This window comes from Molothrus aeneus, chromosome 2 (genome assembly GCF_037042795.1).
Source record: "Molothrus aeneus isolate 106 chromosome 2, BPBGC_Maene_1.0, whole genome shotgun sequence".
NCBI classification, from domain to species: domain Eukaryota; kingdom Metazoa; phylum Chordata; class Aves; order Passeriformes; family Icteridae; genus Molothrus; species Molothrus aeneus.
Genome location: NC_089647.1, coordinates 43,289,681 through 43,304,845, shown reverse-complemented (window position 1 = coordinate 43,304,845; position 15,165 = coordinate 43,289,681). Strand labels below are relative to the sequence as shown.

At 41.0% G+C, this 15,165-nt stretch overlaps 1 protein-coding gene across 1 annotated transcript in view; it reads right to left on the bottom strand.

Annotated features, from left to right (window-relative positions):
- Positions 1-5,019: 5,019 nt before the first annotated feature.
- ZC3H12C (zinc finger CCCH-type containing 12C) overlaps positions 5,020-15,165 on the bottom strand; it is a 37,790-nt gene continuing 27,644 nt past the window's right edge. The window contains exons 3-6 of the mRNA XM_066570876.1: positions 11,251-11,390; positions 8,399-8,633; positions 7,394-7,500; positions 5,020-6,643 (exon numbers count right to left, since the gene is read on the bottom strand). Of these exons, the coding sequence (XP_066426973.1) occupies positions 5,244-6,643; positions 7,394-7,500; positions 8,399-8,633; positions 11,251-11,390 (1,882 nt within the window). The 3' untranslated portion in view covers positions 5,020-5,243. The remainder of the gene's footprint in view (positions 6,644-7,393; positions 7,501-8,398; positions 8,634-11,250; positions 11,391-15,165) is intronic.

Sequence of the window (15,165 nt, the reverse complement as noted above, 5' to 3'; positions counted from 1 at the left end):
TTTATAAGGCAAAGAGTAGATTGTTATACTTTGAAAAAGAGAGGATGGATGTGCTTAAACATCTAAGTAAATTTGGTTTGTAGGTGTTCCCAAAGCCTGCAAAGGGCAATCCTGGCTGAATGACCTGTCAGCACCAGTGAGGTCTCCCCTGTGCTTGGGAGGAGGCGGCTCTCCAGCTCATGGTCCAGCCCAGATGCACTTACACACACAGGTCTGACTCAGGTTCTCTCACACCACTGAACCAGCCCACACCTCTGCTTCTGCTGAAGTCAGGTGTAGGTGCTGGTGTTTGGGAGACTGGGCCCTCCCATGTGTGTGAGGGAATGAGAACTATTGCAATCATTTAGCTTAAAGGGTAGACAGAGCGATGAACACTCCAAGCACAAGTTATGACAACCCTTTAAGACCTGAAAATGGAAGGTGGAAAATTATTTCAAGCACACTGATAACTATGAACCACACATGGTATTTGGTAGTGCCTCTATAAACATCTGTGAGACTTGATATGCACCAGCACATCTCCCTGTACTGCATGGCAAGGAAAACCCAGCACTCTGCAGGATGCTTCCCATGCAAATGTGCATCTCCTAGGTGATTGGGTGCCTAGGTCAGCAGCTTCTGATGAAGCCTTAAGAAATGTATTCTAGAACATCTGAAGATGAAATTTGAACATCTCTCGTGTTACCGAGCAAAACGTTAGCTGGAAAAACCATTTAATACAGGTGATTCTAGGTTCAGTTACATGATTAGCCTAAACAATGTGCCCAAACATATTTAATTTGAACAATATTCTTAAACTATGCCTCTCTAAAATTTACAAAGTATATAAAACATGTGATTTGACATTTATAAAACCTCAGCCCTTTTACAGAAAACAAAACAAGGCCATAGAATTTTAAGTTTAAATCTATTGGTTTTTCTTCTCAGCAGTTTTAGTTCCTATGATAAAAAAACTTCAACAAACAGCATTCCACCATGGCCTTATAATGCAAGGAATAAATTAGCGAGTCACACTGTAAATAAAAATAAATAATTTCTAAGGTTGTTTTTTTTTTTAACGGTCTTTTTAATTGCACAGTATTTTAAATTTTCAGTAGCGATGAAAAGTCAGTTGGGTATTTTTCTAAATGCCCCAGAGAGTAGGAAAGCATTGTGTCTCATTTTTCAAGCTCTACACATTGAAAATACCTTGGTCAAACCATCAACTGATAAAGCTGGTAAATGTTTTGGTAGTCTCTTACTGTGGCAAGATGCTGCAGTATTTCTCCCCCAAGGCACTCAGTCCTCTGCGCTCTCCCTGCTGGGGCAAACGCCCCCAGGGCCCCCTTCCAAGTGAGGTACTCTGGTTTACACTGGCAGCTTGGATATTTTTGGGATGGTGTTCCCCACTAGCTACAACTTTCACAGCAGAAGTTCATCAACATCTCAGCTACATCCGCACCCGCCGAGGCTGCAGGAGTCTCCTTCGAGGGCTTCCCCAGCCCTCCTCGCTGTTTCTTTTTGGTGTCACATGAACACATCAGGCTTTTGGCTCTCCCCAGAGCTACTCCGCAATGCAGGACCAAGCTACAATTCAGACATACCAAAGAAAATGGGACACCTGGAAAGGTATGATCTTACCTCAGACCATTAGCAGTATCTTAAACCCACCTGCCAAATGTATGTGTGTATATATACAAATATATATATATATTACACATATTTGAAAAAATAAAAAACAACAAAGTGATTAATACTGTCATAGCCTGGGTATATTTAGCTCCAAGTTAGTTACCTACAGGACATACTTAAAAACTCTTAAGTATTTGCAACATGTTGTATTGAAAACAGTTGTGAGGAGATGCCTAATGTATGTGCATTAAAAATACTGTATATCAACATACTATTACTGATGCAGTTGTAACAGCTTGGGATTTTATCCAAAAATACAGAGTTTCTGCTAAGTAGCAAAACAACTCTCAAGTACTGAAGACAAAGGGAACTTTTGCCCTCTTCTTAGCTGAGGGACAGCTCTAACTTGAAGGTACTAAATCCTTCATTCCATCTCTGGCACTCAGCTGGGGCCAAGACAGCATCACTGAATTACCTCTGCTATTTAAGGATCATGGGAGGTTACAGCTCAGTTATTTGCATCAATGCAATTACATAGACAAAGGTAGTATTTGACCAGTATCAATCACTGCATCCATGTTTGTTACTGGTGTACTTTTCAGAAGTTGTTACATATACAGACTGATCTCATTAAGGAGATGTTCACACACAATTCCTCCATCTGTTACCACAGCAAAACAAAAGGAAGTATCAAGGCAAACATTTTGTCTACAGTAAATTTTCTTTACCCAACATAAGCGAGTCTAAGGGGAACTAGCACATCATTGCACAACATTAAAATCCACCAAATTACTCCTGCTCTTGTATTTTTAAAGCATTTTCAGTGCTTGGGTGCAAAGCACAGAATATATCACAAGAATTCCCTAGGGATCACCACCCTTTGGGTGGTGTGTGCCCTGGCTGTGTGCAGAGGCAATGGACACTGGTAACTCAGGCCTGGGCAGCTCCTCACATGGATATCCCAGTGGCTAAGCCTGCTGAGCCCCTGCTCTAGGCCAGACTGTGACATGTGCATGGCAGGAGCAGCCTGGTGCCCACACCACAGGAAAAGCCACAAAACACTTCTATTACATATGCACCTTTCAGTTCATGCTTAAAGGAATTGAACTTTTGGCAGAAGTAAATACCTACATAAAAAATAAACGTAGAAATCCATTAAAACCACAAACACAATAACTGCATTATTAAAACAGCTGCATCTACACTATGGTGTAGTACTTCAGTGTAATTCAGTTTAAACAATTCTTAGCATACAACTAAGATGAGACCCATTTCCCAGTCCAAACCTCAGCATCAGCGCTGCATCAATCTCTACATTAAAACATGCTCTACAGATGGTGACCAACCAAATCCAGGGAAAAACTGTTGCCACAGGTGAAGAGGTCTTCTCCCTGAACAGACAACGCAGGACAGATGGTGTAGAGCCCCTCTGGCCATGCCATGGGGACAGGCAATGGCAGAACCTGCAGCACTCCAGCAGTGGAAGCTGCAGGAGCACCACGTCCTGAATTGGTTTGCTGAACATGGTTCAGATTATTGGATATGTCTATAGCACAATGCTCTTTAGAAGCATTTACTGTATACCCAAACCCTACTTGCTGCAACACATGGTGTCACACAAGTAGTGAAAATGTCTTCGTATTCAAAGGTGCTTGGACATCATTTTCAGGCAGCATTTTACCTTTATTTTAGTGAGTTCCCACTACAAAGATTTTAGAAGGAAGAAGATGCCAATAGTCTATTTTTTGTTTTAGTATGTGAAATTGAGACAGACACCTAAATAAATACCTACTTTTACTTGCCTAAATCTATTCTATGTCTGAAATCTCTAATTTTTAAATAAGGGATAAAATGTTGCCCAAAAGACTAGTTATAATTTTACATTTGTGTTTCTAATCTACAAATCAAAATAGTTCTCAGTTAAAAAGATACAATTTGTATCAACAGTAAAAGGTACTTTCTGGTTCTTCAGGGCCTTACTTAAAACTCCAGCAAATGTACCAAAATTATCAGCTGTAATAGTGTAAACGAGTGACATTTTTTTAACACTGAACATCATTGCAATGGATGGAAACCTAAAACTGTTGGCAACTGATGGTGTCATGGAAGTACATCTGACATCAATTGCAAAAACTATTTCTATTTTTCATATATATTATATATATATATAAAAGCTTAAGAGGTGCTAGTAAAACCCATGACTTTAAACCAGAAATATCCCTTACTAATGCTAAAACAGACTTGGCTCGTCTGTTTCTAAAACTACACTATTTGTGGCAAGAATCGGGCCTACACAATGCAAAAAGCGAAAAACTAACTCCAGGAACACATATGGTATCTTCTCTCCCCACCACCCTCCCCTCCCCAGCCAAAAAAAAAAAAAAAAAAAAAAAAGTTTAAGTTATTATTTTGAGCTACAATATCATTACCATAGTGCAGATAATAAATGTTGCATATCCTGAACACACAAAACTTTTTCAGGCCGGCCTTGATAAATAGCAAGAAAAATCAAACAGTATCTTAAATACAAAACTTGCATTGAGATAATTAAATTCATTTAAAAACAGGTAAATACTTTATGAAAAGCATATTTTATCCAGTACAGTTGTGCAGCAATACAAAAGAAAAACATATAAAACAACTAAACAGGGCCCTACGATTTCAGGTCCCCATCTATTGACCAGAGATACACAGAGCTGGGTAACAACACACAGGAACTGAAACAGGGCAGCCTGGCTTGGGATGGTTCTGAGCATTTGCAGTTTCTCTTAGCTTCCAAGGGGGGTGCAAATTCTCAGTACCTCTGAAAATCAGGCAATAAGGCTTTTAACATATCCATAAATAATTAAAAAAAAAATCTTTTTCCACTCTGTTTGCATCTGATCTTACTAATTGACTGCATCAACAAAAACATGTAACTATTTAGGCAAAACAAAGAAAGCAACAAAAAGTGCCATACTATAAATTACCAATATATTGTTACCCATTTCACTGTTAACTGGTAACTTAGTTATTTTTTTCAAAAAATGAAGTCACTGCTGTAGGAAATCTTTGTTTTCTACAAACAGGTGATTACAGCACAGAAAAGCTCACAAAAACAAACAAACATACATCAGACATACACGTGGTGGTTTAAAAAGTTCAGAAACTTGGCTTGAAAATTGGCTTGAAAATTCCCTGCCAGAAGTAGCAAAATCCTCATTCTGCAGGTTAATATCTCACAGCCCAAGGATAAGCATCCAGCAAGTTAAAAAACAAAACTAAAAATCCCAACAAAATGTAACAATGATAAGAAAGTGCTGCATATAAACCCCTGATGCACCAAAGATTATAACCAGAGACCACAGATTTTTTATATATATATATATATATATATATATTAATTTAAACTGGAACATCCTCCAGATGTGAAAATAGCCATTTAGAAAATTTCAAACTAGAACACAAAACTTATCTGGTACTTCCAATGCATGGGGCTATACATACAGACTCCATGATACAGTATTTCACATAAACGGATTACTATATAACCTCCTTGCTGAGAAGGAGATCCGAAATGCTATTGTAGCAAACCTCCCTCAGCCTTAGAGCTGAGCTGAAAACTACGAGACACCACAAAGATGCGCCATCTCTCAATAACCTAGCTGAGATTTCTCCACTAAGATGGCAGCAGCGAGCTGCTGAGCGTCCGTCACGTGAGGGTTCTTCTTCATCACCATCCGCACGAGATCGGGGGGGAAGATGTTGCAGAGGTTAATGTAAACCTTCTCCCGGGTGTCTTGGAGCCTTGGGGGGTCTTGCGGGGGGATTCCACAGTAAGGGATGCGCCAGGGCTGCTCCTGCTGCTCGGGAAGGCTTTGGAAGGCGAACTGCTCGTAGCACGGCTGCGTGGGGTTGCTGGGCAAGGAGTACGTCTGGCGGTAGCCGTAGGCATCCATGCCGTAACTCTGCCTATCCCAACCTCCCAGCCCTTCCTGGCCAGAGTAAGGCTTCCTGTGTCTTAAGGGGGAGTTTTCGTACAAGCGTGAGTCTGAGATGCTGTCTATCCTCGTGGACACCAGGGCTCTCCCCAGGTGCAGCGCCTTCGAATGAGATGAGCCCTGAGGCGCGGAGTACTCGCTGGGACAGCTGGAACGAGCACCAACTGCTGGGTGCTGCAGATGCACAGCCATGTACGGAATGGGAGATTTGTGGTGGTGCTTTGGTTCTTCATGACTGTAGCTCTGCACTCGAGCCAGGGGCTCGTGGTAGCTCTGCAGGAAGGGCTGAGCGTTAAGGCGGCCGTGGGCGTGCATGTGCTGGCACTTCAAGTTCTCCTCCAGCTGTGGGTCAGGAGAACTCATGTAGGAGCGGTCGCTGTAACCCATGTAGGAATCGCTGCTGCCACAGCTGACGCTCCCCTCGCTGCTGCAGTCAGAAGCTACAGAGCTAATCCGATAATCTGTGTCCAGGGAGAAGCGCCTCTCGGGACTACGCGGTCCCGATATGCTGAGATTTGAATACGCACTCAGCATAGAGTAATACCCTACGTCCACCGGAGACTCACATTTTGGATACTGGTCATAAGGCATTGGTGTTCCATGATTTTTGGTTGCCATCATCACTGTAGGATACTGTCCCTGTGGTCTTTGATCCTGAGGTGGGAAATGAACTCCAGATGGAAGGCCGTTAGTTAAAGGTGCAGTACTTTGGGGTTTTCCAGCAGAGGAACTTGGTATGCTAACTAAAGAAGGTACAGACCTGGTTTCCAATTTGTTTTTGGTGGGAAGCTTTTCCTCCAAGTCCTGATAGACTTGAGTCCTTATACTAGGATCCGATTGCCTCTTTGGAGCAGCGCGCTTCAGCTCTGAAGTGCCCTCGCTTTTAGTGCTACAGGGAACGCTATTGCTTTTCACCAGTCCTCCTTCACTCGTAGTTTTGACTGCTGTGCTTCTAGACATGGCACGAAGTTCATCAGCTACAGATCGCTGAGGCTGATTTCCTCTTTCTGGATGATAGTATTTGCATTTGTGTCCATAAGTACATTTCTTCCCTATTAATACAAACATAATCAGATTTTAAAAACTTCAAACAAAATCTGTTAGCTGTCCAGTAACAGAAATGTCCCTCATTTGAAGTTTTACTGTTGATTTGAAAGATCTTGCAAACAAGATTGGCTTTGTGCAACACAGGGTGTGCTCTAAGAGCTTATCTCTCCTGTTTTGTGGGGAAAAAAGAGGTGATGGTAATGCCCTGCAGCTGGTACTCTGGGAATGCAGACCAACACTACCAGCCACGTTTTGAGCTGGATGTGGCACTGCCAGGGAGGCTGTACCTGCTGTGTTGAGCCAAGGCAATATACAGAGAGAAAACTTAATTGAGAAGTCCCACAGCCGTAAGGCCAGCAGGTTTCCGCTCAGTCAAGATGCCTGTAGGAATGCTCAGTAGCTAAACTTCAGATAGCTCAATTAATTCTCTGGAAGAAAACCTCAATATCTCATAACATTAGAAAAGGGCTCCTGGAACCTGCAGAATTTAGGTGCTGATATGGATTTATTCTAATGAATGATTAATTAAGTTGCTCCTTTAGTTCAACTAGTAGACAGAAATGTTTTTTAAGTAGCACATGAAAAAATTGCTTCAGTTTCCACCATCAGCCCAGCATTTCAACCCATCTCAGGCTAAGACAACAACATTAAAACCAATGTCAAAGAGTTTTAAACAGTTTTGGCAGTGTTAAAATAAAGCAGGATCTTGGTCCCCAGTCCCAGTCCATAAAAATTTATGGATTAAATCAAATTACCATATGGACATGGTTGCTTCTTATGCTCTGGCACAATAGGCTTCTTCCTAAGAAAATTGTCCAGACTTGGACCATGGCGGCCAAGAGGATCATCAGGAGGCATAAATCTACAAAGAAAGAACAAAGTATTATGGAAGCAAACAAGCCTTTTCATATTTCTCATGCAATGACCAAGAACCTTATAACTGTGCTACACCATAACCTGCCATCCTGATGTTTTTAAATCTGGGAACCTCAAGAGCAGTTTTGGAAAGCCACCTTTCTGCTGCAGGTACTGCCTTAGAGGTGGGTCACAGGAACAGACTGCGTGGACACCTCTAGACTGCTACAGACACCTTTGGTCCACATCAGCTGATGCTTTGTGGCAGAGCAGGGCTGCAAATAACCCATCCCGAATTCAAAAGTAAGGGTGCAATACAGGCAGCCATTTCTTAAAACACTGCTACTAGCTTTGCAAAACTGTGCTCATGGCCTAGGATTCTTGCATCAGCATTCAAGCACCTCAACACAAGTGCCTGCTTAGGGGAGCACTGAGTGCCTCCCACTACACAAAGACACCAGCAGTAACTGCAGTGGATCTGTAGGCTGGGGTAGAGTTACTATAGATGTATCTAACTACAGATCCCCTGAAGTTCATTCCAATTTGGGTTCTTCTATGACTCTAGGACTTAGGAGTCTAACCACAGGCACTCAGAAATGTTGGTTCAGTATCTCAACAGAGCTGGAATATTATACCATAGCATACATCAAATATACATTGACATACACCAAAGAGGAAAAAATAGCATAAAAATAACATAAATGTAAATAAATGTAAATAAAAATGTTGCTACAAAAACAGTTTCAAGTACTTCTAATCAGAAGACCAAATTTATGATTGACTATTCCTCCTGTTTTCCTACATATACCTAATGATCTGGGTGTAAGATAAAAAATTTGTATAAATCTTCAAACTGTCCTTTCTTCAATTATTTCAGTGGCACATGTAAAGACAGAATGACTTACTTGTCATTAACAAAAGAATACATCAACAAGCGTTCATCTATGAACTTCTTCCATTCTGGCTTTTCATTAGCTAGATCCCTGTAGTTGTCATTGGAGACAATGATGCCATCTGACTCGAAGGCCAACTTCACTATGAATCGGTCATCGTAGCACACCACCCTTCTCCCCTGCACGCGCCGGGACGGAGTGAACACAAGAATCTTCTCCTTCTCCAATTTACGCAAGATTTCTTGATCTACAAGGAATAAGAATCAAAAGCCAAACAAGAAAGAAAAAAAAAAGTTTGTTTAGCCTCTAAAGATATTAGACTTGAGGAAGAAAATCCAAGCATGTAGGACTAAAAATGTTTCATATGTTATAGTCCATATATGATATCTGAACTTATAGTCAGAAGTCAGCTGCCAATACTTTCAAAAACAAATCAAAGCCTCCTGCTCCACACCATATCTCTAAGACCAACACAGGGGACCTTGTTCATGTTCCTGTGGCTCAAAAGAAGAGCTATTTTATCAAAATACCTGTGCAAAACTCCTCTGGCTAAAGGGGTCATTTTAAACACCACTGAATACAAAGACTATACCCAAGTACAGCCACAGTTTTCCCGTAACTAAGATCCTTGGTAGAACCCAGCAAGAAACATCTTTTGAAAGAATTCCAGTAGCTCATATTAATGGGACAGTCTCATGAAAGTCTCTGCCCATCAACAGAAGAGGGTACCCACAAGGACTAGAAAACCCATATTCTGTACAAGCAGGTTCTCCACAAATATTAACAGCATTCCCCAGAAAGGCATCTGATGTAATTTTGTAACCAACAGCAAAAATTGTGGTTGTTTGTTTTGGTTTGGGTTTTTTTGTTAACACCAGTAATAGTTTAGATTGTATCTTTGCTTGGATGGTTTACACATGTACATTTAAGTACGTATCAAAGCCAGACAGACTTCTCTTCAACCTTCTAAATAAGCATATTTAGCATTTTATGTAGTTCCTTGTTCTACACAATCTTTCACTCACATATCCCAAAAGTATTATATTTTCCCTTTTTTCTGTATAGAAGCTGGAGTTCCCAAGGAGCTTTGAAAGACAGACCTCGGGCTATGAAGGAAGTTGTACCCAGTACTGGCGCCCCTACCCCTTATGTTGATTCTCCTACCTATCACTCTTGGAGCAGACAAACTATGAAGGGAAAATACACAAATAAACTAGGCAACATCTAAAACAGCAGATGCTTGCATAGTGAATATGAGTCATGGCTATTAGCAATGGTTAAGATCTCAACTCAACTGTTTTGTAGCATAAGAAACTTGACAAGGGAACATGTTCCATCTGGGAAAAAAAAATTCCAACAGGGAGAAATACAGCATTAATATTACATATAGGCAATATATTTGATACAAGTATTTATTTGCTTAGTAGAAAAAGCACACGATTTTAAACGAAATACAACCTTTTTGTATTCAACCCCCCCAATGAGTGATAGTGAGATGGAAGGTGATTTTTTTCTTCCTTGCTAAGAAAGAATAAAAAAAATCTGCCATGTGATTACTGGTGGGCACTGGTAAGAAAGATGAGGCTGTTGTTCAGTCCAAGAGGCTTCTCATGAATGCTGACAGTCTAGAACCATCCCCATGTTAGTCATCTAGGGCTTTTTCAGAACTCCAGCTGGCTGCGTATTTTAGGTGTGTATCTCTGGAAACAGAGTGTCAGCACCAGATATTTTACATGCCTGGTAGCACACAGGTTTCCTGCATCCTTAGAGGAAAACAGAAGATGCAATATTTTTACAGAAGATACAATAACCTGCTCTGATCTTCCTCCCATTTTCAGGGTCCATGATGACACATGAAAAACTGATTTCTAGGTCAATTCTAGCCTTGCTGCTTTCTTGAAACACCTTTTGGGGCCCTTAGCCCTACACGAACTTCAAGCAGATGTCACAATTAGAAGTGGTCAAATTTTTATTTCTTAGCCAATGCTCTTCTCACACCCCAAACACCAGTACAGCAAAAGAGAAGGGCTTCAAGAGGAAGGCTCCACACTGCCAGTGGTGACAGGGTAACAGCAGCTTTCCAGATGTTTCCTTGTGTTAACATGCTATATTCTAGTAACAATCAAGCAAATGGAATGAAGTGTTAAGAGGATCTTTCCAGATATTTGAAAATGCACATGGCAGTCAAAACATGCTTCTGTATTCTTTTAGAAGCTATGTTGCCCCTCCTGCTAAAATAAACAAATCCTTCCTTCTTTCTAACTTCTAGGGTTTTTTTAACCCCTAATTCCTTTCTATTTCAACTTTAGGGCAGTTGGAGGATGTCTCTCCAGCCTTCACAAAGAACCTGTTAATTTGATGAAGGAATAAATACTTCTACATCAGATTTTTTTTTTCTAGGATAAACATATTCAAAATTAAAATTTTCAAAAGTTGTCTATTTGCTAATAGTAATGACAAAGAGGGGAACCATTCCTTTTCTGTCTGGATAATTCCCATAACCCAAAGCATGGGCAGTGACAGGCCAGCCTGGCAGAATCTGCTCTCCACAAGAAATAATACTCAACAAATTACTAACTTCAAACCTCTTTGCTACTAATGCTGCACAGACATAGCAGATTTTAGAAAAGGCAATTACATTCTTCAAGAAGTAATAGCAATGGTATGGAAACTTAAGCAGATGATCAGAACAGGAGGACTTGTGAGGGCATTGCTTTGTCTTTTTCCTGTCTATAGATGACAATGAAATTACTGCACCAAAGATGCTTTCTGTTACAGCCTTTCATTGCTGAAGGTTTGTTCATTTGAGCAGTAGCCCTCCTGCCAGGCAAAGCACTGAACAAACAAGCAAAGATGGAGCTTACCTGTTATAAGAGCATCTGGTCTCGACTGCTCTTTCCTCCACGCTGGCACAAACACAGTCACATCCTTGTGGCCTCTTTCCAAAAACCAATCTACTGCCAATTTGATTCCTCGACAAGAAAATACTTCTTTGTTCCCATGGCTGAAACACACACATGGAAATTCTTTATTAGATGACTTTTTCTATGACCATAAATGGAGCTCAGTAAAATGCAGATGTCATAGCCATGCTCTTCACTTGCTCCATGGTTTCTAAAGGCAGTTGAGAGTCTGTCTGAGCCTTGCCCAAACACAGCCATCATTTCCAAAATGGTGTGGGAGAGAGTTTCCAAACATATTTATTACCTGTACACAGATTTGACAAGCAAAGAAAAATATAAGTAGGGGTTTTTAAAAAACCTCATAGCCCAACCAAAAGTATGGGATGTAACAGGCAGCTCAAAGACTTGGTGAGGGAAAGCAGGAGGTCCAAAATACCAACATGAGAATGCACTGTGCTTAGGAAATAGTAGCAGAGGAGTATAGGTGTGCACAGCAGCAGGGGAAGGGACAGCAAAGTCAGCTGCTGCAGGAGCTCCACAAGGTCCTGTGTGAACAGGGAATGAGAGAGGAGAAGGCCTCCAAGCCCAAGGGGATGGCAGGCACTCAATGGGACAAATTAGGCAAACTGGAGAGACTGTCCAAAATCAACATTGGCAAAACTAAGAATGTGCTTAGTATGTACTTCAGAAGGAGAAATTAACGTGTATTTAAAACACTGTGCAGAGACAATTAATTGTGATCAGACAAAAGCACAACAACATATGTGTCTGTTGTGCAATAACTGTCTGCGGTAAAGCAAGAGACGCAATGATGTCATTTTCCCAAGACAGACAAGTCCTTGCCCTACTTCTACATCCAGCTTCAGGCATGACATTATAAAGACATAGATGAAATGGAAAGGATTCAAAAGAAAGTAAAAGGAGACCTATGGGGAAAGGCTGAAGGATGCATATTTAGCTAATCTGGAGAAAAAAGCAGCTTGTGGAAGAACAAACCAATCTTTCATGTATAGGATGTAACTATAATGGAGGACAGCAATCAACCAATGGGTGTCCATAGAAAGGTTCTGGGAGCAGGGAGCTGCAGGGTGGTTGCTGTGAGAAAAATCTGAGATTGCCCCATGATGGGCACACCCAGATCTAGCCAGCTCCACAGTGCAGGAGATGGGAATGAGAGAAAACCATGGCATGAGGATGAGGAGCTACTTCATGAGGAGCAGGTACACCCCCAGAGGGATTTGCACACTAAAGAACAGGAAAAGTGCAAGAAGGAAGGAGCAGCAGAGAAAAACTGTGACATTCTGACCCCAGTCCCCTGCACTGCTCACAGCTGCTCCAAAAGGACTGACTGCCACCTGCAGCTGTGACAAGATTGTAAGAGTGATGCTGTGGTGAGGTAGTGAGAAGGACACATGCTTGGAGTGAAGCAAGCCTGGAAAAGAGGAGACAGTCTTTCCCCTAAATATTTTAATGTTTCTCTTTTTCGTCTCCCAATACCTGATTTAGAATTAAATATTTATATTAACTGGCTATAAATTAAATTGAATTCCCCAAGCTGAGTCTGCTTGACATAAAAAATTACATGATGAGTGATCTCCCTGTCATTATTTTGAGCCATGGGTTTTCTTGCTTCTGCTCCTCCTGTTTTCTCTCCCATTCTGCTGGGAGACGAGCCACAGCCAACCCACTACAGTCCCACTGGATAAGGACAGAAAAGTCCTTCACTAGAGCTAGGAACAGTTAAGCACTATGTTAGTAAAAGCTTTCTCCCTGATCTCTGGAACAGTGTGGCTATGGATTTTGGGATCTCTTCATGGGACACTTTGCAGAACAAGGTAGACAGCTCCTTTGAGGCCTGTCTAGGTTGTCTCTGCACAGGAGACAAACAACTGTTGTGACATCCCTCCCAACCCTGCAGCTCTGTGTAGCAGAAGAAACACAGGGGCATGGAAAGAAGCCATCACCTTTCACTTGGCTGGCTTGTCATGAATAGCAGGTATGCCACAATCTGCTTTCCAGAAGGGTAAAAGACAATGCTTTGTCTGTGATTAGTGAAGGGGACAATATCATGACAGATAGCCACAGGAATTTTAGAAGTCCCTTTCTCCTTGCATGTCTTTGGGTAAATAAAATACCAGAAAGTTATTTTAAAACTTTTTCCCCCTCAGTAGGAAAGTAAGTACCTATTTTTTCCACCTTTCTAAAACATAGCACTGCTGTGTCTTTCTTGACATTATGAGAACTTGAGTAATTGTGCAATAGACAAAGTGCCAAAGAAAAAGTGAGAACACTTCTGCAAAAATGTTCTGATTTCAGAAGCCTGTGAAGGAGGTGGCGTACACTTGCCCCTGAGTCAAGAGAGAATGAGTCATGGCTAACACTTCTTACAAAGCATCATTCTCAGTAAAGGCTAGGTGGAACGTCACAGATCCCAAACAAAAGGAGAAAAAAAAAAGGAAAAAGGAAAATAAGAGCCCACTACCATTAACTGGATTTAAGTGAGGAAGTGTCCTACTTCCTCTTGTAATGAAACAGGAGACAGTACCTGCAAACATAAGCATATACTTTGATATTGCAATTGTTGCCAGGCATAATGATCCAAGCGTGTAGATTTTAGCTGCCATGGGGCACTCAAAGGATAGTTTAAGCCCATCCTCTGTGCCTTTAGGGCTACACTAGGAACACTGTCAGGAACAATATATCTATCTACCTCAATATCCTATTCAACTATAGTTATAGGCCTCTGCAGTAACACATTCCCTGTTTTCTATGATCACATCACACAATATTGTATTACATCATAACAACACTGTAATAATAGAACACAGACCAGTATATTTTTCTAGGCATTGTTTTATACTATACAACTATTCTTGTGCTTGTTTGGCTGCAAGAGTGGTATCTCTCTGTATTTCAAAATTTACCAGGAGTAGGAAACCAAACCACACACAGATGTGACACACTTAAAGTGCACATGCACACAATACATAGCAAAAATGGCCAATAGTATTTCATCCATGGTCTAATTCCATCTTCCCTTGACAACACAAGATTGGGGCATTTGGTGCCTATTCAATGCCCAGGGGGCAGCCATAAGGCCTCCTTTGCAAAGCCTGAGACAAGAGGTTACTGCTATGCTAGCAGGCCGGGTGCTATCATAAACATACTGTAATCCATTTTAAAACAGTCAGGAAGATGTTGTTCCAGCTACTAAATTCCACTGGAATCACTGTACTGTGATTACTCTAAACAATCTCCATGGTTTCAAGTGGATAAACCCACTTTTCACTCCTGACAATGAAAAAGTGGTGTGTTAGACTACGTTTTAGCAGTGCTATGTTTCTTTCTGCAAATCTGAAAAATAATTTCAGGAAAAAAATCCTGGACTCTTGGAAAAAAAAGACATCCTTGCTTATTGCTTTTCATCAGGTTGTAGCTCAGGCCACGCTTTTAAAGGCAAAGGGAGAACCAGGCAGTTCAGCTCCTTAGTTTTCTATTGCATAGTACAGAGTATTAAAATTCTTTCATCCAGAATAGAAGTTTTAAATACACTTAAACTGTATGAAACAGAAGTGGGGAATGCATTACAATGCATATCAGCTATTCTGCACTGCTGAGCAAGTGAATTTATAACTTGTATAAGTCTTCACTTTTCTTCTGCTCTTTTTAGACACGTGCCTAAGCTGGCATCTGAGCGGATACAAATTCCAAGGAATTGAAATAATTAGTGAGAAAGTCCATGAAAGAGATGTGCAATTAAAATTTGTTCTTTTGTTTTGTTGTTAGGCAGATTTGATGCTCTTCATTTTGTGATCTTTGTGCTTCATCAGCTTTATGATACGTCATATGGTGAAAAGACTGAAATCATGCTGCTGC